The sequence below is a fragment of the Pollicipes pollicipes genome, unplaced genomic scaffold, assembly GCF_011947565.3.
Source record: "Pollicipes pollicipes isolate AB1234 unplaced genomic scaffold, Ppol_2.1 Scaffold_3447;HRSCAF=4054_pilon_pilon_pilon, whole genome shotgun sequence".
Taxonomy (NCBI): domain Eukaryota; kingdom Metazoa; phylum Arthropoda; class Thecostraca; order Pollicipedomorpha; family Pollicipedidae; genus Pollicipes; species Pollicipes pollicipes.
Genome location: NW_023596297.1, coordinates 19,002,943 through 19,028,386, shown reverse-complemented (window position 1 = coordinate 19,028,386; position 25,444 = coordinate 19,002,943). Strand labels below are relative to the sequence as shown.

The window sequence follows — 25,444 nt, the reverse complement described above, 5'->3', positions numbered from 1 at the left end:
TCTGCGAGACGGGACACTGGGAGCGTAGTTTTGCAAAACGAGCTGGGAAGGGGGCTGAACAGTGACAAATTATGCAACATTCTCAAGACACGCCAACAAGCGGGTTTCTCCCCGGATTTGGCCCACTCCCTACTCCAAGTGAGGAGGGGAAGGGGCGCTTTCCCAGATGAATAGCAGACTACAGCCCAGCTGGTCACGTACATGTGACGTCATGCGCCATCATGGCGCGCTTCCAGATCGACTTAACTACTATGAATCAAACAGAAAGGTTATTGCTAAAGAAAAGAAACGTGGTGGGCGGTGTGCGCGGGAACACTAGCGTAAGAACTGTTGTCAACGACAGAACCTGGCGGCAACGCCGCATCGTCACTTAAAAATCTTGCTACGACACTGGTGTCTCTGGACTGTCAGTACGTTATCACAGGGCTTGTCTCACCTGAATTGAATGCTTCTGACATATGATTTGACAACAGTTTCCTGTCTTGCCGCACCGTCTGAAGATTCATTGGTTTTTTATGTGCTGCCGGTTGTGCTACTCAAACGCTGAGCCAAACTTTTTCGTTAGTCCTTTGGCCAGCGGTGTCTGGAGTCCTACTTCCATGACGGGCAGGCCGGTGGTAAATGGCCGAGCAACAACCAGGTCTAATGCTTGGGCATCTCCCGCTATGATCTCGAGGGGCGAAACACATCGCCGTCGGCATAGACTGAATGGTTGTGGAATACGATCCACGCCGCAAGCCAACGTGACCAGACACCCATCTTCATCCGGGTCCCTCGAACCGTTGTGCAATGGCTGAAAGCGAGTGGCGGTGCGGAAGAGTCGCGAGCCATAATGGTACCGTGGTGTGAGACCACGGAGACGGCCTCATGCCACATCGGAGACGGGCACCACCGCCGCGCTAGCGGGCGCGCGTAGACCAGCTGGGTCGGATGGGGGACGACAGGCTCTTCCGGGCCGGAGAGCCTCGGCCCGCTCCTCAGCATGCTAAGCATGGCCACACTCCGGAGTTGAGAGCGAGTACGGTACATATACAACCACTGAGAAGTCGTCGTTCGGCTGTGTATTATGTCTGAGCGTATCTGCACGCGAATGCTGACCGTCCGCACAAAACGACGCACGAGGACACAACCGAAAGACGTCCGATCCCCCAACAACGCAACAGAACGAACGCGATGCTTCACCCACCACACCAGCAACCGGCACCTAGGCAAACGTCTCCCCTCCAGCGCCAGCGCGGGACAGAACGCCACGGTCCTGTCCAGCCGATCCGACATAACCTAGCCGTAGCACACTGGGCGTCGGGGCTCCACAGCCCACGGCGCTGCACTATCGCCGGCGCACGTGCAGCGTCGAGCCGGCCAGCGCTGCCACGTCACCGCCGGCGGCCAGCGGCGCGCCGCCCTCCGATTGGCTGAGGACGACGTCATCGGGCGAGTCGAGCGCCATCAGCTGGGCGGCGCGCCGGCGCAGCGCCGTCCAGTCCAACATGAAGCTTCCGTGCGGGTTCTCCAGCAGCAGCGTGGCCCGCCACACGCCGTTCTGCAGGTTCACAAACCTGCCGAGGCGGGCCCGGTCAGCGTCAGGAAGACGGATCGCTTGTCTGGCGTTGGAGGCATGGCTGAATTGTAGCCCGGGGAAATGTCGCTTGCTGGCTTTAACAGACTGCTACCAGTTTAATTCAGCATCAATGGCAGAAACCACTTTCTGTCAGCACTGTAACACTGTACTGGACTTGAGCTCGATCCCAATGGTGAGCCGCCACACAATGGCACTACAGACCGACATAAATATTAAGTATGTCGAGCTGATAGGCTTTCACCAGTTTCCGCCGTTTCCCTCGCCAGCAGTTTCCGGCAAAAAAAAAAACTGGCAGGCGGAAGCTTAGCCAGCTGTTGCCGACCCTGACTGAGGGGCGCAAGTGAACCGCGGTTTGGCACGCGTTATCACTACAGTCTAAATGGCCTGGGCTGGCGTTCCCTCAAACGCAGGTACGGAGGCGGCGACCACGTCTGATGGTGGGCTTCCTGGTCACCTGGACACGGGCCGCGAGCTCGGGATACCGGGCGCTTGGCTGGTGGTCCACGCACAGCATACAGTGACCACTGGCCTGGACGTCCTTGTGGCGGCCGGACCTAGATGATGCCCAGCACCAACACTGCCCACTTGAATCAACCCTGCATCGTGATCCCTTCATGTGACGCCTGGGTTCATGGAGGAGATCACGAGCAATCCACTAGGCAGCTCTGGGTCAGGTGCACTCCGGTCTCCGGACGGTACCCGGCCTGCACGGCCAGTGTGCGCCACCTACAACCAGCCGACGGCGTGCGCTGGCGGTACAGCGCGTGCGTACCTGGTGTGGACGGCCGCTCGGGCCGGACTGGAGGCCGCCCCCTGCCGCAGGTCGGGCCGCGTGTACACGTAGAGCGTGCGGCCAGCCAGCTCGGCCGGCGCCGCCACCTCTTGCGTCGCGTCCGGGCCGTCGTATATGAACACCTTGCGCCGCTGCTGGCCGAACACCAGCTGCCGGCCAACACGACGGGTTACCGACAAGGCAGCGGCGCGCGCTGGCGGCGGGCTTCGCTCTCGGCTCCGACAGCGCGCACGGCCCCACAGCCATGCTCGCTGCCACACCCCAGACATCAGACGCGCCCCACCAATATCGTCACCTGCCTGCCAACACTCGTCCTGAATATCAATACCAACGGTTGTCATGAATGGTCAGCTAAACGAACTGCTGACCACAAGCGACACTGCTCCTCATAAGGCGCGCCCTGGCCTCGCACCTCTGGGTCGCCGTGCGGCCAGCGGAGCCCACCGACACGCGGCGCTCTCCCCCGTCCACCGGTGGCCGCAGGACACGCGCGGGACTGACCGCCGGCTCGCTCGGCGGCGGACAGCGGCGCACGCCGTCGCCGGGGACCGACCAACCTGCGCCTCCGTGTGCAGCTGCGCCACGCTGAGCTGGTTCTGGCCGGCCGGGTTCTCCAGCAGCAGGGCGGCGCGGGCGGAGCGCGCGCCGTTCGCCGGCTCGGCGTCCATCAGCTCCAGATTCACGTACCTGCCGGAGGCGCCGGGCGCACGGCGACCGTCAGCCACACCCGCCCGGCGACCCGCGCAGAGTCCGGGCACCGTCCGCCCAGACGCGCGCAGTCTGAATACCGTCGGCCTACACAATGCGCCATCCACAACATGCGGAAGATAGCGATCGCCAGATTCGCCAGTCCCATCCCACCTTGCATGCGCCTCGGTAACCACTCCTCCGCGCCGAGGCATGCAGCCGTTTTAACAGTCCGGCGGGAGTCGAGACCCCATGACGCAAACCTCTGCGGATGTTGGCCAACGTCTTGCCGTATTGGCGAGACAATGACATCGGCCGTCTCGGACCGGCCAACTCCGTACCCGAACACGAACAGCGCACCGTGTGCGGCGGCCAACACGAGCCGGGGAGCCAGCGTCAGACGCCCGGTCGTCCCACCTGCAGAACGGCTGGACCTTGTCCCCGTTGGCGGTCGCCTCGGCCGCCGACTGCGCCGTCCAGTCCGCGCAGAAGCCGGCCGCCAGCGCCACCGTCAGCTTCGCACCCTTCACCTGTGGAGCACCCAGACGGTGCCAGGTCCTCGGCACCTCCGCAGCTGGCGCCCACATAGGACATGGAAGCGTGACAGGCGTGCAAATATTGCCCAGTTACATATTACCAAGTTACACGATGTCCGCTACCGTTACATTTCGGAAAGTCTCGCTGTCGTACGCACTGCCAGAATAGCTCATATCAGGCATCTTGGCATGCAGCACATGTGGGGCAATGGCATGTTAACGTTGATGGCGATCCGCATTTCTTGCTGGTTCAAAACATCTTGGAGTAAGGTGCGCAAAGGGGAAGGATCCTTATCGCGATTAAGAATGAAATAGTTAATTGACAAGATCGCAATCTCGGATTGCAATGATGTCTTCGGTGTACGACCCAATATTCGATTTGCGTACCCGCCACGTTGTTATCCTATCATCCTTATATCCTACCCCTTACATACTCTGGCGCCAACCTCCAGAATACGGACAGAAAGCTCAGCATAACCATAGGGCGAGTGGGAGAGGTGCGGGCACGCCGTTCCCTGCACCCGGCGCGGCCTAGCCGGCCAACCAGCCCCCGGCCGCACACTGAGCGGTCCGACGCGGCAGCGGCCGCCGTGAGCACCCCCAGGCCTCGTCCGGCTACCGAGGAGGGCCCGATCCCGACCACGGGCCGGTGACCGCCGCCGCTCCGCTCCGCCTTGGCCACGTACGTCTGCCGTTTCCTCGATGATGGTGCGGCCGGCGCGCGACGCCAGCGGCCGGAACGGCGCCTTCAGCGCCGCCTCGATGTACTCCTGGTGGGAGGCGGCCACGCGGGCCAGGGCCGACCCGGCCGGCGCCACGGCCTGGTACACGGTGATCTGTCGGCACGCGGGGCGGCGGCGTCATGGCCACGGCCCGAGCAGGGCGCCGCGCGGCACACAGCGAGACGCCACACGCTGGCCGCGGCAAGACGCATGAGCTTGCTGCTCCATCGGCAGATGCGTTGTGATGGAGTGACGCTGCTTCAAATGCGGTGCTTACACGCTCATTCAACTGCATAACGCCTTTAGTGACGCGCGACGTTTCATATCCCTCTTTGAGGGCTGTACCAGGCTCCAATCCCCAACCAGGCACGGGACCTGGCACAAGTCTCAGCGGTATATCCAGTGGAGCATTCACCCCGCCGCCCCTGATCGGCCGTCACCACGTGACCGCGACCCGTCCAGGCGGCGCTGTGCGCCTCACACTCGCCCGAGTCGCAGCCGCCCCGCGCCTGGTGAGCGCCGTCCCACCTCGTCGGTCGGCACCAGCGAGGCCTTCTTGCGCAGTTTCTGGACTCGGTTGATGATCTCGCGGGCGACGCCCTCGTCCAGCATCGACTGGTCGGGCGTGGTGTCCACCAGCACGAGAATCTGAATACGGCGACAGCTGTCAGACGTCACGCACCTGGGCGACTCACCACGCGTAAAACACCATTATGTGATGTGCGTTTCCGCAGTGATATCTGACCAAGGAACGCAGTCATACGCTACGCGGCTGAGTACGTCACACGATTTGTGAAGCATCACTATTTGGGATCAACTTCCACCGACTACTAAGTCGAACGTGACAAGCACCACGCGCAAACGATGAAGGAAATCGGCCAATATTCAAGCGCACTAAATGCCTTGCAACTTATACTGCAACGATAGCAGCTCGTTAGACGCTGCTATTGCATACACAAATGCCACGCCGCCTGCGGCCCACTTCCTGCGCAGGTCCACTGGCACGCGCCCCGCCGTCGCATCCGATCCCGTTCCGCCCGTCGCCGGCCGCGGCCGCGCCCCCCCCCCCCCCCCCCCCCCCCCCCCCAGCGACGCCGGCCGGCGCCAGTCACGTACGTCGTTGTCCGAGTGGGCCTCGTACTGGCTGAGAGCCGGGCCGTCGTTGCCGACGCTGTAGCGCACGTGCACGTCATCGGGAGTGAGCTGATGGCCGCGCAGCGTCAGCGAGCCGCCCGCCAGGAACTGCTGCAGCGCCGCGTCGTCGAGTGCCTGCCGGGCGAGACGGGCCACGGGGTATGGGCGTCAGCCACGGGACACGGGCGTCAGCTACGGGAGATGGGCGTCAGCCATGGGACACGGGCGTCAGCCGCGGGAGACGGGCGTCAGTCACGGGAGACGGGCGTCAGCCACGGGAGATGGGCGTCGGCCACGGGAGACGGGTGTCAGCCATGGGAGACAGCGCAGTCAATTCAAGGCAGACCGGGCCGGTGTGGGCCAGGTTGGGCCGGTGCGGGCCGGGCCGGGTCGGGCCGGGCCGAACCGGCCGCTACCCTGATAGACCGAGGGACCGAGGGCACCACGCCAACCGAAACACCGGCCCACGTATGCCACTGGGCGTCACCGCCACAATGTCCCGGCGACGCGTGTCGGTAACGATCAGCCGCTGAGGGATGCTTCGTCCAACATCCGGGCTACCCATGGCCCACGCACCTGTTGCCCACCCACTAGAGCAGACAAATGCTCGCTACGAAGACCAGATCTCTCATTGCGAGACACTCTGTGAACGTCTGCCCCAGCCGCTCATGCTAGTCTACCAGGCAATGGTCCCGGAGCGTCACCGCTAGAGGCCGCCATGCAAAACATCCCTTTCTGCGGGCAGCCCATGTGGTACGGTGTTTAAGCCGCCGGTTTTCCGAACCTCCCACTGGTCCCACGAAATCCCAAACAGGAGCTGAATTTGGGCAACGTAAGAGAAAATGTGCGCAGACTAGCACATCATGAATCAAAACACTAAAAACTAAGGTCGCAAGCTTTTAATTGATCTGTCAAACACCGCGATGATGATGATCATTTGGGCTTTGGGGCGCACCGACTACAATGGTCATATGGCGCCCAACCTGTATAACACCAACCTCTGTACCGATTAGCCACGTGTTCTGGTTGGGGCCCTATCGATCTAGTGACCGTACCCCAGCCCTGACCGCCGCCTTAACGCTGCGAACTGCCAGCAAACTCGTCGTACCTTGACATCAGCCATCACGGCCTTGAAGTCGCCCTTGCAGCGCGCGCCGAGGGTGCGGTGGTTGGGCTCGGCGCGCAGCTGCACGCCGTACTTGACCTTGTCGCTGGTGCGCGTCACGGTGCGCACGTTCAGCTCGTCCAGCACGTAGCCGGTGAGCGGCTCCAGCTCGTCCAGCACGGACGAGTCGGTGTGGATCACCACCACCTCCGGCAGCGGATACTGCCGGCGCCGGGCACGCCGGTCACGCACGCGGCAGCCGGTGCAACGCACGCCGATGGCACGACAGCCACGCGTCATCAGATGCAGAGATCATAAAACATACATATATATAACTGCTCCTGAGATGCGAACCACACAGCAGGCATGGCGGCAACGTCGGATCAGTGACGTACACCACAATCACCTGTCACGAAAAATGCCGCCTGCACTTGAGATGGTCGGCATAGCAAAACATCGCCGCGAAGCGAGGATGATACTGTCGAAAAACCTTGCCATTGATTGGCCTTTGCTCTCAGAACCTTAAGTCGATTAAGACAGTTGGCTCGTGCGCGAGAGCATCAACACCCGCCAGCCGTACCGTGCCGGCACGGGACGGGACGGGACGGGACGGGACGGGACGGGACGGGACGGGACGGGACGGGACGGGACGGGACGGGACGGGACGGGACGGGACGGGACGGGACGGGACGGGGCGGCGCGCGGATTGCCGCGCCGTGCCGGCACGAGGCGGGACGAGGCGGGGCGGGACGGGGCGGCGGCCCTGTGCCGCGGGAAGGGCGCGCGCGCGCGCTGGGCCCCACCTTGACTGGCATGGTCTTCCTGTCGCGGATGATGCGGCCCAGCTCGATGGTGGCCTGCATCCGGCTGACGGAGCGCTCGATGACGGCGTCGATCAGCTCCTGGCGCGGCTCCGGCAGCGACAGGTAGTGCACGGACGCCACCTGCCACAGCCCCCACATATCGTCACACAGCAGCACAGACGTCCCGCAGCCGTGTCCCACGCACTGTCATACAACGGCACAGCCGTCCCGCAGCCGCGTCCCCGCACTGTCACACAACGGCACAGCCGTCCCGCAGCCACGTCCCACGCACTATCACACAGCGGCACGGCCGTCCCACAGCCACGTCCCACGCACTGCCACACAACGGCACAGCCGTCCCGCAGCTGCGTCCCCGCACTGTCACACAACGGCACAGCCGTCCCGCAGCCACGTCCCACGCACTATCACACAGCGGCACGGCCGTCCCACAGCCACGTCCCACACGCACTGCCACACAACGGCACAGCCGTCCCGCAGCCGCGTCCCCGCACTGTCACACAACGGCACAGCCGTCCCGCAGCCACGTCCCACGCACTATCACACAGCGGCACGGCCGTCCCACAGCCACGTCCCACGCACTGCCACACAACGGCACAGCCGTCCCGCAGCCGCGTCCCCGCACTGTCACACCACGGCACAGCCGTCCCGCAGCCACGTCCCACGCACTATCACACAGCGGCACAGCCGTCCCGCAGACACAGCCCACACGCACTGTCACACAGCGGCACGGCCGTCCCGCAGCCACGTCCCACACGCACTGCCACACAACGGCACAGCCGTCCCGCAGCCACGTCCCGCGCACTGTCACGCAGCAGCACGGCCGTGCCGCAGCCGCGTCTCACGCACATCCGACGACTCTAACTAACGCTGACTGCCACAGACATGCAATACGTCTTTTTAAAAGTGACTTATAGGACGGATTATTTGGTAACATAACGTTGGGTTCACATCATTCGCCAAACACACCATTAGCTATTAACACGCCCAGCATTACAGCAACTACACTCGCGGCGGGATGGTCGTTGGCGGGTTCGAGGGGGATAATCGCTGGTGTGCTAGTCCCAGCGGCGTTTTCAATAGATTACAAACAGATTTGCAGCGCTACTTATTTTTGCTGTTGCAAACTAAAAAATCCGGTACCGGTTTGGGGTCTCCCGCCGCCGCCTTCGGGCTGCTGCCGCGCTGCCCTACCTCGGCGCTGCTGCTGAGATGGCGCAGGTTCTGGTACATGGTCTCCGTCAGGAACGGCGTGAAGGGCGCCATGACGCGGCACATGGAGAACAGCACCGAGAACAGCGTGTTGAGCGCGTCCCGGCAGTCGTCCGCGCCGCCCTCGCCCTGCCGACACAGCGGCGGCCGGCGCTCAGCACCCGTGCAGCTACAGCACAACACGTAAATGCTAATTTGTGGACCACTGGACGTGAGGAGCACAACGGCGGCGGCCGGCGCTTAACACCCGCACAGCCACAACACAACATGCAGTAGTCAAATTTGTAAACCACCGGACGCGGGGATCACAAACTGTGCTGTACTGAGCCGATATAGCACACAGAAAACAAGACGCGCATTAACACATTTTCACTAATGCATCCAAACATACAAAAACAAGGTGTTTTGTTAGTGACTTTCGTTCAGAGATTTCGAGGACACGTATGCAAATTTCAGACTCAAGGCGGGAGTACTGAAGCAAAAAAGCATTTCAAATTCAGCAGGCGAAGCCCGTCTGCAACGCATATAGCAGACACACATTTTGAAAGCAGTAAAGCCGCCATTCCGACAGCAAGCGTCAAATTCTCGAAGAGAACAATAATTCCGTCTGATAACGGCAGCCGCAGAACGGCAATCTTAACCGGTAGGTAGAATTACACGTGCGTTAATTTCATAGCATTCAAGTCCTATCCGAGTATGTATTACTTCGGACAGAAAACAGACACGGGGGAAGTACGTTAGTAGTGAGCATGACAGCATTCTGGTGTTGCCTTGATGTATCTTGGAGCTTTATCGCCACCAAACCGATCGTCCGTCTGGTAGCGGTAAGTCGGGAATTATCGAGCAGGTCGGGCATTGTCACCCATTCATTTCGTGAGCTAAACTCTAAGACAAACCGCACGACAAATTCACCCAATTGTTACTGAGTGTCATATGCTATGGCAACCCAATGTCATATGGACTGCGGCAGAGCATATGCCGGTGCGGCACGGACGGACGGGGTTATACACCGCTCTTTATGTGACGGCTCATCACCTCAGTCTCAGAGGCTTACCTTCAGGCGCTTGCGGTTCATCCTGACGTACCAGTTGGTGAGGTTGTCGACAAACTTCACCAGTCGCGGCACCACCGTGTACAGCCGGTAGGCCGCCATCTCCTGCGAAGCCGCCCGACGGTCAGTGACAGCTCCAGCCGTCCACAGAACCAACCAGGCCCCGGGCCCTTCAATGATCACCAGCCACTCTCAGAGCCAATCGGGGCCGGCAGCTTCACTCAGCGCCAGCCGCTCGGTATCAGTGAGCTTGATACGCTCACTGACATCGACTTTCAGCTGCAGAGCACGCTCACGGGCATCGAAACTCAGCTGCACATCACGCTCACTGACACCGACTCCCAACTGTGGAGCACGCTCACTGACACCGACTGCCAGCTGCAGAGCACGCTCACTGACACCGAGCCAAGGCCGCATGGTTCGATCATGTGACCATGTCCGAAGGAGCCAATTCTAGCGAGAACAATTTGGCACATGGCATGTCCAATGACTTTATAAGACTTAACATATGGTATTCATTTCGATACCACGACAGCTCAAGCTCAATACCAAGACAGAGCTATCACTGTTTCCTGGGGTGTACATACTGGCTGTCTGACTGTGAGTGCATGCTGTCCGATTTCTGTTTCACTGACTCACGGACGTATTTGTTGACTACGTCAAACTAACAATCATAATGGTTCAAAAGGGTCTGTCTCACTATGCCTGAACTATAAGTCGGCTGGTTTCAGATTCACTTTGGACTCCATCCGTGGTCAAGCACAAGCCAAGTTCGTCGCAACAATTCAGGCTCACGCCGCACGCTGGCTATTTCACACCATTATCGTTGACTACTTCATACCTCTGATAAATTACCAGCTCTGGGTTCACACTCTGCCCCTCTCCTACGTGCTAGAGTTTTCGCTCCTCTTCATAGTCCCTGTACACGAGCACGGCATGTCAGCCGGACTGTGCGCCGAGCCGTCACCTTTTTGACGAACAGCAGCAGCGACTGGGTGAAGGAGACGATCCAGCGGTCCATCAGGTTGGTAGAGGGAGACACATTGGCCTCGTCATACACAAACTTCTCCCCAACCTCCTGCAAATGAACAAACACCAGCGCCTTACGATACGCAGTTATACGCACAAGTGCTCACAGTGTTAACATTTTATCCACACAAAAAGGGGTCTCTTTTTTGGCAAAGCTGTCCTATGTTCATCCAGCAGTACACACCCTCAAACTGCACAGGTTTTGTCGCAGTCACAGTCACACAGTCACAGTTTCGTTGCACAAAAAACTAGATAAATAAATGTTTCCCATTTAAATGAAGACAAGCAACAACAAAAGGAAAACTAATGCAAGCCTTTACACCACCTGGCCATCACGAAACCACACCTCCAACTAACCCGTAGCGACGGTGCACGCCGCGCCGCCTACCTTCTCGAAGCCGTGCACGTTCTGCACGAGGAAACGGTACGCGTTGTACCAGGGCAGGAACACGTCCTTGAGCACGTCGCGCACGCCCTCCTCCTTGAAGCGCAGGCTCTCCCCGCGCACCACCGGCGAGTTGATGAGGTACAGGCGCAGCGCGTCGGCACCGTACCGGTCCGCGATCTGCCGACGGCCGGGCGGCGCTCAACACACCGATCCCGGCGACCGCGCGGCCAGGCGATATCCAACGCTCACGTGGGGCTGCAGGCAGCGCACCCGGTGCCGAACAACGCGTCCGCGACGTCCGACACATGGTAATGTCACACAACTCGTCACTGCAACATGCTTGCAGCCCCGGTCAAAACTGCTAGAGAGCGGAGATTTACGCCTTCTCACGCCTTACACATCTCCGAGCCCAAGCAGAAGATCATTCTTTACGTTATTCCCGACCACACCGCCGTGTCTGAGCAGATGCTGCAGCAGCGGTGATAGCGGACGTCGTACCAGCATGGGGTCCGGGTAGTTTTTCTTGCGCTTGGACATCTTCTGGCCGTCGGCAGCCAGCACCATGCCGTTGGCGATGAGGTTCTTGAATGGCGGCTTGCCGAACAGCGCGGTGGACAGCACCAGCAGCGTGTAGAACCTGGCGACATCAGGGGCCGCGTCTGAGGGCGTCGGCAGGGTCGGCGTAAATCCGACTAGCCGGGCGCCGCCGCCAGCGCCGGGCCGTCGCACACCAGCCCGTCAGCTGGCTAGGAACGCAGCCGGCAGACGGGCCGTGACGGCCACAGATACGGCAGCGGTCACGGTCTCAGCGGCAGCCAACATCAGTACTATGACATAGTTCGATTACCACGGTCAATCAAGTACAATAACTGTGCATATATATATATATATATATATATATATATATATATATATATATATATATAGATATATATATATATATATATATATATATATATATATAATTAGTCAAGTTGAAGCGTCGTAAGGCCATGCGTAGCAGCACCACCGGAGGGGGGCCAGTCCAGCCTGCCAGCCGGCACGCCTCCATGACCGATGCCCTTACATCAGGGAAGAGGTAGGGTCTGGACCATGTCCACCCAAGTCTAACAGCACATGATACATATCCCCACTTTGATGAAAACCTATATCCCCTTGGGATGGTCAAAGTTGAGCAAAAAACGACGCATTTCTCCACTTTGATGAATATCGAAGCAGATTTACACAAGTGTTTGCCTTACAGTCCTAGAATCAAAAAAAGGAAATCATTGAAATTTTAAAAATCAAGAGTTTTTGGAATTTAGCCCATACATACTGGCGTTGCCCTCACCCCGGCCACGGCAGCGTTCTAGACCCATCATTATCCCCCACCGCCAGCCCTGCCGCTCACCAGCCGCGTGTCTGGTCGATGCCCTCGGCCACGAAGTCGGCGGGGAACGAGTCCTCGAACTGGCGCCGGTTCTCGAACGGGTAGTGCGCCTGCGCGTACGGCATGGAGCCGGACTCGAACCAGCAGTCGAACACCTCCGAGACGCGGCGCAGCGGCGGTTGGCCCGGCCGCCGCGAAGGGATGGTCAGCCCGTCCACCCTGCGGCGCAGAGGTACGCTACAGTCCACCGACGCCCGGTGTCCACCTCCGGCCGGTGGACTGATGGTGTCAGTCCTCCACAGTGAAGCCGAGCAGTGAGTTCACCTCAGGACGATTCATAGCGATTGATGGAGGCGGTTCGTGCTTTGGGCTGTTCATACGGATGTTTACCCACAATGCTCCAACGTCCGCTTAAATCATCTTGACCGTTCCGATATGCGGGAAAGCTGACATCGAAAAACCACCGCAAATCATCCCAAACATGATAAAAACAGGTCGCTTCCCAGTCTTTGCGACATGCAAACAACATTCCTCGACTCCTTTTCTTTAAATGAAAAGCCAGGTGTGAGCAGACGGAAGACGGGGTAGGTGAAAGGCACATCAGGTGCGCCCCCGGTGATAGCCGTCGGAAAGTACGGACACGTTCACAAAAGTATGTCGTAGGTAGGTGCGCGCTTAAAGCGCAACTACGCAAGCGCTTTCCGACGGACGTGAAAAATCGAGTGTAAACGGACTTACAGAAAGTGGCCGACCGACACCTGTGGCACCGTCATGAGATAAAAAACGTTAGTGTGCCCGGGCGGAAGCAAACGGGACACGATAGATCCTAAGCCAACAACGTGGAGAGCTTTGATGATACAGACTCATCGGCCACGGACACCTCACGTCTCTCGATGGAGGTCGTCGGCCGGCCACTTACATCGGTACGTCTCTCGGCGGAGGTCGACGGCCGGCCAATCACGTCTCTCGGTGGAGGTCGACGGCCGGCCACTCACGTCTCTCGGCGGAGGTCGTCAGCCGGACACTCACGTCTCTCGGCGGAGGTCGTCAGCCAGACACACACGTCTCTCGGTGGAGGTCGTCGGCCAGACACTCACGTCTCTCGGCGGAGGTCAGCCGGCCGGTCACTCACGTCTCTCGGTGGAGGTCGTCGGCCAGGCACTCACGTCTCTCGGCGGAAGTCGTCAGCCGGCCACTCACGTCTCTCGGTGGAGATCGTCGACGGTGGCGCCGGTCAGCTGCTGCAGCTCGGCGATGCTGCCCACGCACACCACCTCCTCCAGGTCGTCCGACACCCACAGCGGGATCGGCGTGCCCCAGTAGCGGTTGCGCGAGACGGCCCAGTCGCGGGCGTCCCGGAGCCAGTTGCCGAAGCTGCGGAGAGGCGAGGAGGCGCGGCGGTCAGAGCGCTGCGCCCTCACACGAGCGGCCCTTGCTCTCACCGTACGCAGGGGTCATTCGGGTTCATCCTCCACCCATATTTAGCCATTCTGTAATTCATGCCAAGACACAATAACCACTGCAGTTGGCGCGTCCCAGGCTGAACGTGTCTCCTACAGCATCAGACGACAATGAAAACGCCGCTTGCTCAGCCCCAGATGTCCAGCTCACCGTTTCTCCTTCACGAAGTCGGGCACCCAGTACGTCTGGCTGTTGTTGGCCAGCAGCTGGGACGTCATGTGCTCCACGCGCACGAACCAGGACGGCACCGCCTTGTAGATGAGCGGCGTGTCGGAACGCCAGCAGAACGGGTAGCTGTGTTTGCAGGTGCTGGCGTTGACCAGGCGGCCGGCCTCCTTCAGGTGCTTCATGATCGGCTTGTCGGCGTCCTGGCGGCGCGGACAGGCGTCGACCGATAGCCGCAAATCCCCCGGCGGTACACCACGTGGGAACGGCCGCTATCGGCTCCCCTAGCAGGGCGAGTGGCAACCGCGCCACTCAGCTGACGATCGCTGGCCACTCGGCGCCAATAACAAGGGCATCAGTCAGCTGCGCTGAGATGACGGCGGGGATCGGCGGTACACGCAGCGCACGCCTTCCCTTTTACAATCGTGCGGCAGCCTCAGTCCGGGGTTTGTCCTGTCTTCCCACTTGACTTTTAGGAGTCGTCGCGTTAAGAGAGCCCCCTGTGCCCAGGACTCACGGCCCGCCGTGACCACACGGGCCGGGGTACATACACACACACACACACACACACGCAGCGCTGTCTGCGCCACGAGCCTGCGCCTCACGCACCTTGACGTACTGGCCCTTGAAGTGGGAGACCTGGTCGGTGAACTTGCCGCTTGCGTCCACCGGGCAGACCATGTCCATGCCCTTGGTGATGACGCCGGCCGCCAGGCAGACGCGGTAGTCGTCCTCGCCGAAGAAGGGAGCCTGGTGCACCACACCCGTGCCAGACTCCTCCGTCACGTAGCCGTCCGTTAGCACGCGGAAGGCGCCCGACGACTTCATCTGCAACAACATGGACAAATGCGTAATCACAAGTGATGCTTCGATAATTCTCAGCACAGGAACGCTGTTAGTACATGCAACGCAGTGAGTCGTGGAGTGAGCATGTGCTGCTTTCGCGACATCATACCAATGCCGTCGACATCAAACTCAATATCTGGTCAGGCTATTGGAATTCTCGGTTCACTTTTGGCTTGATTACTTTGAATTGCAAAACCATAATACCAACAGAACGGTGCGGTGACTGAAAAGGCTCTGCTACATTCATACGGCAAAGTTTTCTCCGAAAACCGTAGAACAATGTTGCCTCCCACTCGCCGCATATGGGCCAGGTGAACTGACTGGCCGGACCAAAGCCGGGCCAGTTCTGGCAGCGGCCGGTGTCAATAGCAGAGCTTGGGCCACACCTAGCGACAGCCTGCATCCAAGTTCATTCGAAGGACTATAACATTATCAAACAACTGTTATTTATCGTTCCATTTCAGCCGAACGTTTTGCCGGGCTAACTTTCCCACCATTTTTGCCGAACGTTAAAAAAATAAAATTCATTGAGATTGATTGCTTAGATTGATCATTGAGACTGAGCCGAAACCTCGGCGATTGTAACAAAAAAGACAAGGCGGTATGGCGTCACTAGTATGTTGGCCATTTGCCGCGAAGGGGAAACGAGCAAGCGGGATTTAGGCACAACGTTTGTGATATCCGGATACGACGGATGCGACCAGTATTTCGAAAGGTAAGTCTTGAGCAGGTTTTATGATACATAAAACTCAATAGGGTAACAACAATATAAATATCCATACTCAGCGACATCACTTCTTCCCAATGCTGAGTTTTCCGTGACTATTCGTATCACATTCGCACACTAAATACGTGACATCAGCAGTGCGGCCACCAACCAACCTTGGCAAAGTACGGAAACAGTGGCTTGTAGGCCCTGCCCTTTAGCTCTGCACCCTTCATCTTCTTCAGCACAGTATACTCCTCCTCCGACTTGAATAGCGACATCAGTCGTGCTTCCATCATTATGTACTTCTTTCCAGACTCTTTCTCTGGAAAAGCAACGACTCGTGAAGTATTGGAAAACCCCTACACAAAAGTGCACCATATCATACACCTCAACCATGGTGATCACCCACACAAAACTTCCGTCACATGCAGACGATCCCAAAATATATATTGCACATACATGTCCTGGACATATTGGACAACATGTTCTGAACAACGGTGATTCTCTACCGAGGGAAATGACGCGTAAAGAATAAGCTGTTTGATTTGGGGCGATCACATCCTACGGCAGGCCGAGATGAGGAGGCTTATAACGTTTGCATTACTTCACTCCACGAAATCGCCAGCTTGTATGGAGACCTCGTTTGCTATTTGTTACTTTACCTGGCTGACAAATATCCTATCACGCACTAATGACCCTCAGAGTCAGAGGCCTTGATCACATAACAAGATACTCAGCGGTGTCTCAAAAGTGGTAGCTTTAGTCAGAGCGTAGGCCATGTCCGTGTTTCCAGCTCACCTTGGACCTGGACGTAGGTCATGTTGGGGTTGACACAGAGGGCCAGGTTGCTGGGCAGCGTCCAGGGCGTGGTGGTCCAGGCCACCATGCTGACGTCCGGCTCGTCGTCCAGTGGGAAGCTCACGATCACTGCCAGGCAGGGAGAACACACAGTCACTGTCAGTCAGGGAACATATACAGTCACTGCCAGTGAGGGAACACATACAGTCGCTGCCAGTCAGGGAACACACACAGTCACTGCCAGTCAGGGAACACAGTCACTGCTCGGCAGGGAGCACACATGATCACCGCCAGGCAGGGAACACACACACACTGTCACTGCCCCAGACAGGGAACACACACAGTCATTGCCAGACAGAGAACACACATGGACACTGCCAGACCGGAAACATACACAGTCACTGCCAGGCAAGGAACACATAGTCACTGCCAGTATTAGAACACACAGTCCACACAGTCACTGCCAGGCCGGCAACGTACAACACCCGCCGAGCGGCGGCCGAGGCTGATCACCACCTACACATAAGCGGTGGGGCAATAACGGTAACAAGTACACAGCTAATGATCGCAGAAGTTCAGTTACTGCAGAGGGGGCTCATAAACGTTGAAAATGGCCTAAGGACAAAGCAACTGTTTGACCTGCACGACAGACTTGAAACAGTGCTACGCGTTTACTCGCAAAAACGATTTTGACACCGTTTTCCCTAGACGGCACTCCCTCCTTGTAGTATCGTCCGCTGCCATACACCACACTGCTCCGCACACATTCAGTTTTCAAAGGCATCCGACGGATGGCCCGATCACCAGATTTACAGACGGTAGCTGACACCCCGCGCCACACCCGTCTCCCTCACCCCCGTCGGGGAGCCCATGCAGACCCACCTGCCGGGTCGACCACGTCCTTGTAGTTCTGGCCCGACTCGAAGTTGGACAGCGGCGTGTTGCAGCCGGTGGAGAACGGCATCACCTTGAAGCCGCGGTACACCAGGCCCTTGCTGTACAGCTCCTTGAACACCCACCAGATGCTCTCCATGAACCACGGGTACAGCGTCTTGTAGTCGTTACGGAAGTCTGGGGAAAAGACCGTGGTAGTATTGCATCATTCCGGAGTACTATTAGACATCCAGCCTTCGCAACTTAACCGAAAGCGGCACGTCAGTTGCGTCGCCCACAACGCACAGGATTCCGTGTAATAATATGCTCATCACATAAACGGACCACACGGCCTCGTTTGCGGGATGCGCAGTTTGGTTCCGGGACTAAGTTACGCCTGTTTCCATGCTTGAGCTTTATTAGAATAACTATTGCACTGCTTGTTGACAGCTTCACATGCTAGCTACGGATTTACCTGGGTCGATGAACGGGGACAGAAACAATAAAAAACTAACCCGGGCAACCACTTCAGTAAATCAGCCCACAGCCACAGTGAGACCAACTGGCGCATGCAACAGCCAGGTGTGATGTGACTCAACATACCGAACTGGCATATCAAATTATATTTAGCAAGAATCCACATAATGCCCAGCAGCCTTCGCGCAGATAACTTTCCTTTGTCAAGTCGACTGAAAGCAGTTTTGGAAGTCAAATATATCGACCCAACATAGCTAGACAACATCTCATATGTGAATCATATTATATGACCTCATCGTCATCGACTTCGTCTGCAATTTTAACTGTGACTGTTGCAAGGCATCGCAACTGAGCTTCGAACACTGTTATCTGCGACGGACAGCGTCTGACAACAGCGTTGCAACTCAGCCTGTCCCTACGAGTGAGCAGATGATGCGCTTCGTGATGGGATGAATGCACAGCCGACAGTGTAGAACCAGTGGCAGGGAGTGTGCCGGGGGCTCCTGGGACAACTTCACGGAAGCAGGCGGCCCGAGGTAATCGGACGACACGTACCGATCCAGCGCCCCATCCTGCCGACGCCCGTCTCCCACTCGTGAGAGTAGCGCATCACGATCTTGCGACACTCGGCGTTGTACCGGTCGATGCCCATCTTGGCCACGTCGTCCGGGCCGCGGATGCCCAGCGTCTTGTCGATCTCGTACTCCTGCCGATGGCGTCACCAACGGCACGTGTCAGGCGGCGGACGCGGTTACGCGTCCACAGACGGCGTCACTTCACCAGGGTCACGGGCGGCGGACACGGCCACGCGCCCCCAGGGCGCCCTCTCACCGGGGTCACAGGTGGCGGGCGCGGTCACCCGTCCCCAGGACGCTACCTCATCGGGGTCACAGGCAGCGGGCTCCCCAGGGCGCTCCCTCGCCAGGGTCACAGGCGGCAGGCTCCCCAGGGCGCTCCCTCGCCAGGGTCACAGGCGGCAGGCTCCCCAGGGCGCTCCCTCGCCAGGGTCACAGGCGGCGGGTTCCCCAGGGTCACAGGCGGCGGGTTCCCCAGGGTCACAGGCGGCGGGCGCGGTCATGCGTCCCCAGAGCGCCACCTCACCAGGGTCACAGGCGGTGGGCTCCCCAGGGTCACAGGTGGCGGGCGGGGTCACACGTCCCCAGGGCGCCACCTCACCAGGGTCACAGGCGGCGGGCTCCCCAGGGCGCCACCTCACCAGGGTCACAGGCGGTGGGCTCCCCAGGGTCACAGGTGGCGGGCGGGGTCACACGTCCCCAGGGCGCCACCTCACCAGGGTCACAGGCGGCGGGCTCCCCAGGGCGCCACCTCACCAGGGTCACAGGTGCTGGTGACGCTCCACATGCCCCACGGCCGAGCTGGGCTTATGAGGGTGCAGGTGTCACCTTGCTGTAAGGGTCGAGACAACCCCCCCCCCCCCCCCTCTCTCCGCTACGTTTGCACACCACTTTTTCGACAATTTTTGACAGTGACAAAATCTCACTACATGGCAGTGGAATTTTGCCGAGTGTCGTATGTTTTTGTGTCCTTGACCTCCGTTGTGCATCGCTTGGAATCTAGCCGTTTAGAAAAACTGCCCATCGACTAATGTCTGACTTCCATCGTGCATCGCATGCAATCTCACCGTTTAGAAAAACTGCCTATCGGTTAGTATCTTTGACTTCCATCGTGCGCCGCACGCAATCTCAACGATTAGGAAAACTGTTCATGGACTCGTGAATCACGCACAAGCACATCCGGGGCCGCATCGCCCACTACTTCGGGCATCGCTTGTGGCAATTCTTTCGTCGATTTGTCGTTTCTGAATACGGTGAATGCAACGAATGTGGAAACACTATCACTAGGTTGACAGTGGTTGCTTGGACCCCGCTTAACATCTGTTACGTGAAGTATGGGGTCGTCGATATACAACGATACATTTTGTGGGGTGGGGGATGGCATACTGGAGCATAACCGGTGCGTAACAAAGCAGAGCACCGACAACATAACGTTACACTCAGGTGTGCTTATCCTTAAGTTGTTTAAATGGTTTAAGACCTTACTGCCGGATACGGTTGACTTTCTCTCATGACAAGCAGTACGCCAGCCTTTGCCCCGCACCTCAAGTCCAGTTAGAGGCCTACCGGACGCCACCGGTCTGGGACGCTACGCTTACAAATATGACCAAGCGAGGGTTTTATCGCCCGGCGTGATCGCCGCGTAGCCGGCGGGAGGGGGATGACCGCAAGTGCGTGACGTCATATTTGCATGTGGTACGTATGGATGCTTCTCCCTGGATTTCACTGCTGAACGGCGGAATCATGATGCGCCGTCGCACCTTTCCCGAGCGAATGTTCGGCCGCTACGACATTTTGGAATTCCGCAGGACAAACTCGGGCCACTTTTTGGGAGCAATCGCTCCACCACATTGCATAGCCTTGGTCACGTACGTTAGCGCGTTATACACGTGTCTGCACCACGCCAATGCGTTTGGATGCTCCTATCATCGTCCTGTCTGAGCCCACGAGCTGGGGTATGTCCTGGCGAACAGCATATCAATAGGTACGCACAGTGAGTACACATTTACACACATATGTGACCACCTTTTTTGCTCTTTTTGAAATTACTGAGCTTACACTTTCCTATTTTCAGGCACACGCAAACCTTGACATGGCTGGTGTTTCCGAGGGTGCACACTGCTGCCCTGGGTGTTGTGACACTCACCACGGGCAGGCCGTGACAGTCCCAGCCAAAGCGGCGCTCCACATGAAAGCCACTTTGGTGGGCATGGCGCGTCACGATGTCCTTGATGGTGCCGGCCAGGATGTGGCCATAGTGCGGCAGGCCGGTGGCGAACGGCGGCCCGTCGTAAAAAGAGAAGCGCGGCCGCCCCTTGGACTGGCGCAGGCAGGTCTGGAAGGCGTCGATTTCCTTCCACAGCGCGAGGATCTTCTCCTCCTCCGCCGGGAAGCTGATGTGCTCTGGCACCGGCTGGGCCATGATCGCCACGCCTCCTGACAACAGACAACCCATGGATGCCTGTCACAGATCAGCGAACCAGCCATCCTTCTGTCACATACAACCATGTAATCGTAGATTAGATCCCATGGACACCTGTAATAGGAGATTGGTAAACCAGCCATCCTTCTTTTGCCTGATTTGTTTTGTGGTGAGTTCTTTGTGATTTGTGGTGAGTTTGCCTCCTCTGTGGTCCAGAGGAAAGATGCCGGTCTCATAATCTAACAACACTGGGTATGAGTCCCAGAGTGGGCGCATTGTTTGACCCAACTGACATGAAAAGGTCAGTTGGCAAGCAGCCAACGAGGGTTGACCCAGGCACGGGCGGCCATGCCACAGCCTGGTGTGTCACATAAAAACCTTCCCATTCTTGTCTGGCAAAAGGGCCCAGGCAAAACTATGGGTTAAACTGGGGGGCACAACCTGGGTGGTGGGTTCACAGTACACACAGCAGGTACCCTTGGCAGGTACCCTGAACCTGAAGTCACCCATGCAAACTGTTCAGAATAAATTTATTTAAAAAACTTAAAAAAACAAAAAATTATTCTGTCACATATCACCACATAACAGTAGATTAAGTTTGCTGACCCCAACCTTGGCTGCTAGCGTGCCAGCTGACCATCTCACAATTTTCAGTTGTGAACCATATGTGTCTGAATGTCATGTCATCAAATGGCATGACCATGCATGCTCATTTTGTTTGGACACAATATGCCTGCCACAGTTAGTCATGCTTAACATGACATAATCATCTACCATGGTCTGTTGCATAGATTTTGAATTGCATAATGTGTGTCATGTTATGTCCTATTTGTTGAGCTATCTGATTACCCATGATCATGATGAAACAGCATGGCACACTGGCAGTTGAGAGCAGCACATTTTGTTGACATGACAGGTGACTGATGGGGCACATGTCCAACACATCAACATAGCATATCTTAGGTAAGTTGTTGTGTGCATTCACATTAAAAAACAGGATGATGAAAGTATAGATGCAGGAATATTTCAGCAGCGTGCCTTTATGTAAATAAATAGGGTCAGGGTGTACTTTCCTACCTAACGCTAGAAAAAATCATTGTACACCATTTGTCGTGTTTAAGGCAGGACATATCATAAATAATCTCAAAACAGGTAGAATCATGCTCCTACCTTCGAATTTAATAACTTCGATGGCGGGCTCCCGAGCGTCGCGCGCACCGCACCGCCTGGACTCCCCAGCGCCGTTTCTGCGTTGCTGTTGCGTAAATACAATATTTCTGGTTACCAAGAACTACAAAATGTACGGGACCAAGGTAAACCTAAACCATTCGTCGTGTTTAAGGCAGGACATATCGTAAATAATATTGCATTTACGCAACAGCAATGCAGAAACGGCGCTGGGGAGTCCAGGCGGGTAAATACAATATTTCTGCTTACCAAGAACTCTACAAAATGTACGGGACCAAGGTAAACCATTCGTCGTGTTTAAGGCGGAACACATCGTAAATAATTTCAAAACAGATAGAATCATGCTCCTACCCTCGAATTTTAATAAATACGATAGCGAGATCCCGAGCACCGCACGCCCCGCACCGCACTGCCTCGACTTCCAAGCGCCGTTTCTACGTTGTTGCGAAAGCACAATATTTCTGCTTATCAAGAACCATAAAACATGTACGGGACCAAGGTAACAATAATAAAGCAACCAAAATCTTTTCTTATCGAGTTTAGGTACATTTATGAAACACGCAGGCCAGAATAGTCCAGAACATATCCTAACCTAACCTAACCTAACCTAACCTAACCTAACCTAACCTAACCTAACCTAACCTAACCTAACCTAACCTAACCTAACCTAACCTAACCTAACCTAACCTAACCTAACCTAACCTAACTGAGAATAGACCAGAACCTAAGCTAAGCTAAGCTAAGCTAGCCTGACCTGACCTGACCTGACCTAACCTAACCTAACCTAACCTGACCTGACCTAACCTAACCTAACCTAACCTAACCTAACCTAACCTAACCTAACCTAACCTAACCTAACCTAACCTAACCTAACCTAACGTAACGTAACGTAACCTAACCTAACCTAACCTCCCCACCCTATATCCCCTTCAACCCAGCATCTCATTGGCATCCATGTTCCATGCCATATATAGGTGCCATGTAGTGAGCTTTTATTTAGCTGCCATGTTCTTATTTTGCTTTACATTCCCCACCCAATCCCCCTGCAACCCATGGTCCCGTTGGCGTCGAGGATCAAATTTCATGGATTCTTGCTACCTTGTCTGGTACATTTTTATGGTTCACAGTAAATACGGTTTATAGTTATAGTATGGTTTATATAGTATAGTTTATAGTTATAGTTATGGTTTATAGTATGGTTCACAGTTAATATGGTTTATATGGTAAATATGGTTATGGTAAATATGGTTTATGTTTAGTAAATATTTTTATGGTTCGCAGTTAGGTTATGGTTGTCCTGCCTTAAACATGACGAATGGTTTACTTTGGTCCGGTACATTTCGTACAGTTCTTGGTACGCAGAAATATTGCATTTACGCAACGGCAACGCGGAAACGGCGCTGGGGAGTCCAGGCGGTGCGGTGCGCGCGGCGCTCGGGGGCCCGCCATCGAAGTTATTGAAATTTGAAGGTAGGAGCATGATTCTACCTGTTTTGAGATTATTTACAATATGTCATGCCTTAAACACGACAATGGTGTACAATGATTTTTTCTAACGTTAGGTAGGAAAGTATACCTACACCATAAATAGCAGAAGTGGATTCACATAAAATATAAACACAGACATAAATACATAAATATTTTTTGCCAAGATTCCATTAAGTTGCAAGCTGTCTATTTTGGATATTTATAACTAATTCTGATTTTCCATTACTGTTATCACTCATCCTCAAATCACTAGCAATTTAAGATGCCAATTCACAAACAATTCACTATTTTCCATTTACTTCACACACAACAGCCAGAACCACCATAATCTTAAATGTCATACTGTTGTCAATATATCTGCCATCTGCGGTCACCAGTCGCCACAGCACCACCTGCAGCTTTGCGGTGGTGGTAGCATATAAGGGGTACAGGTACATACTAAAATCTCTCGCTAATCGATCTGGATTCGGAAACGACCACAACGATCACATCAAGCAGAACCCGGCATAACTTCGCTCGCATGACCCATCTCGCTACACATCTGACATCCAACATGGACCTCCCTCGGTACACTCCCGACACCTACCTACCTAATAGGCGATGCGATATCGCTCCCCACGGGATATGCCGCTACCTAAATCTCTACGGCAACGCAAACACCCTCAACCCGCCCACAGCTCCCTCCGCACGGCAATCCTGCCGGGCAAGGCGATCGCGCGGGTGCGTACGGAGAACCGGGAGCATCCGTATAGTATTGGAATTTTCATACGTGCCGGAATAAATACGCTGCACCATATGTTCGCGGTCCAATAAAGTTAGTTGGTAGCACTACAGGCCCACAGTATAAACCTCCTACTAGCCCAATAGGTTCAAGCGTTTGTGATATGCTCTCGGAAGTGTGCAAGTTAATTCGATTTCACCTGGTTCCGATGGATCCGGCACCAAGAGTTTTATCGTTTATTTTCTTGTCCTGGTCAAGAGCTTTTCGTCCACATGGATAAACTAACCGCGTACAGGGCCAGGGTTTCCCCACGCGACGCGATGTGATGATTGTGATTGGAACTGAGGTTGATTGTCAGCTGTGACGGTCAGCTGTGGTTGATTGGAAACTTATGTAGGAAAGAATGTTTATTAAATGCATTGACCTACGCCAGTCATAGGTCAATGATTAAATGCAGCTTAGATACGGTCTCTGGTTCCGGCTGCCAAATCCTCGTTAAAAGCTAAAATTGGGCCAGGTAGCGATTCATTTAGTATACTTCTAGTAGCACACTGAAAATTGTGAGCTGGATTCCGCTCTACCCATCCCAAAGTGTTCACGGGACCATGTGTCGACAATAATGACACACCCGGCATATGGTCGCCGGCTCTGATGCTCCCACCTACTAAGTTTTCGTCACGTTTACGTCAGTTCCTTCAAGCGACGGGCGGGAGTTGGGTGGGGGGGGGGGGGGGGGGAGGGAGGTCGTCCAGTTCGGTCTGTTGGTGAGGACGTGAGTGGACGTAGGTCGGTTGGGGGACGGTGAGCTGCTCTCTAGTTGGGCTGTACCCAACGGGCGGGCGTTATGCTACATTCGAGCAGGCGCTGAATGTCGTTTTTGAAGGAATACTGCGTAGAAAAACCCACGCCACAGATGTAAGGTGTTGTTAATCAGCCAGGTTGGTTTGAGAACTCCGCATAGCAGCTGCGACCGTTCTATCGCCCTTCAATCTTAAGTTGCCCTTGTAAAAGCGGCCCGAGTGGCTGGCGGACGCCCAAGAGTCGGGGAGAGAGCAGGGAGTCGCCCCTCGTATAACGTACCTGCCTGTAGAAAAACTACAAAGGCGCGCAAACTGCGACACCGACCGACGCTCTGACATCCGCATCGCGTCGTGCAGATGCCGGATACAGCGCATCGTCAGCCAGCCGCGAATCGGAGCCGGGGTTAACCATCGGGGTGCAACATAAACCAGCGCTGCAGGACTAGACCAGATGCCGTGCGAAGGGGTGTAGCAGGTGGAGCAGTGCGACGCAGA

General features: G+C 56.2%; 1 protein-coding gene across 1 annotated transcript; it reads right to left on the bottom strand.

The window, feature by feature from the left end:
- Positions 1-1,039: 1,039 nt before the first annotated feature.
- On the bottom strand, positions 1,040-24,115 carry LOC119091771 (isoleucine--tRNA ligase, cytoplasmic-like). The gene is made up of 24 exons (XM_037214639.1): positions 24,019-24,115; positions 20,477-20,766; positions 18,311-18,461; positions 17,288-17,476; positions 16,406-16,534; positions 15,781-15,929; positions 14,662-14,880; positions 14,038-14,255; positions 13,627-13,800; positions 12,448-12,645; positions 11,556-11,694; positions 11,058-11,234; positions 10,608-10,718; positions 9,644-9,745; positions 8,572-8,718; positions 7,360-7,500; positions 6,560-6,778; positions 5,434-5,586; positions 4,846-4,965; positions 4,282-4,431; positions 3,477-3,589; positions 2,930-3,059; positions 2,352-2,521; positions 1,040-1,556 (listed from the first exon to the last, which is right to left on the bottom strand). The coding sequence occupies exons 2-24, from the start codon at positions 20,750-20,752 to the stop codon at positions 1,328-1,330; spliced, it is 3,804 nt and encodes a 1,267-aa protein (XP_037070534.1). The 5' UTR covers positions 20,753-20,766; positions 24,019-24,115; the 3' UTR covers positions 1,040-1,327.
- Positions 24,116-25,444: the final 1,329 nt, after the last annotated feature.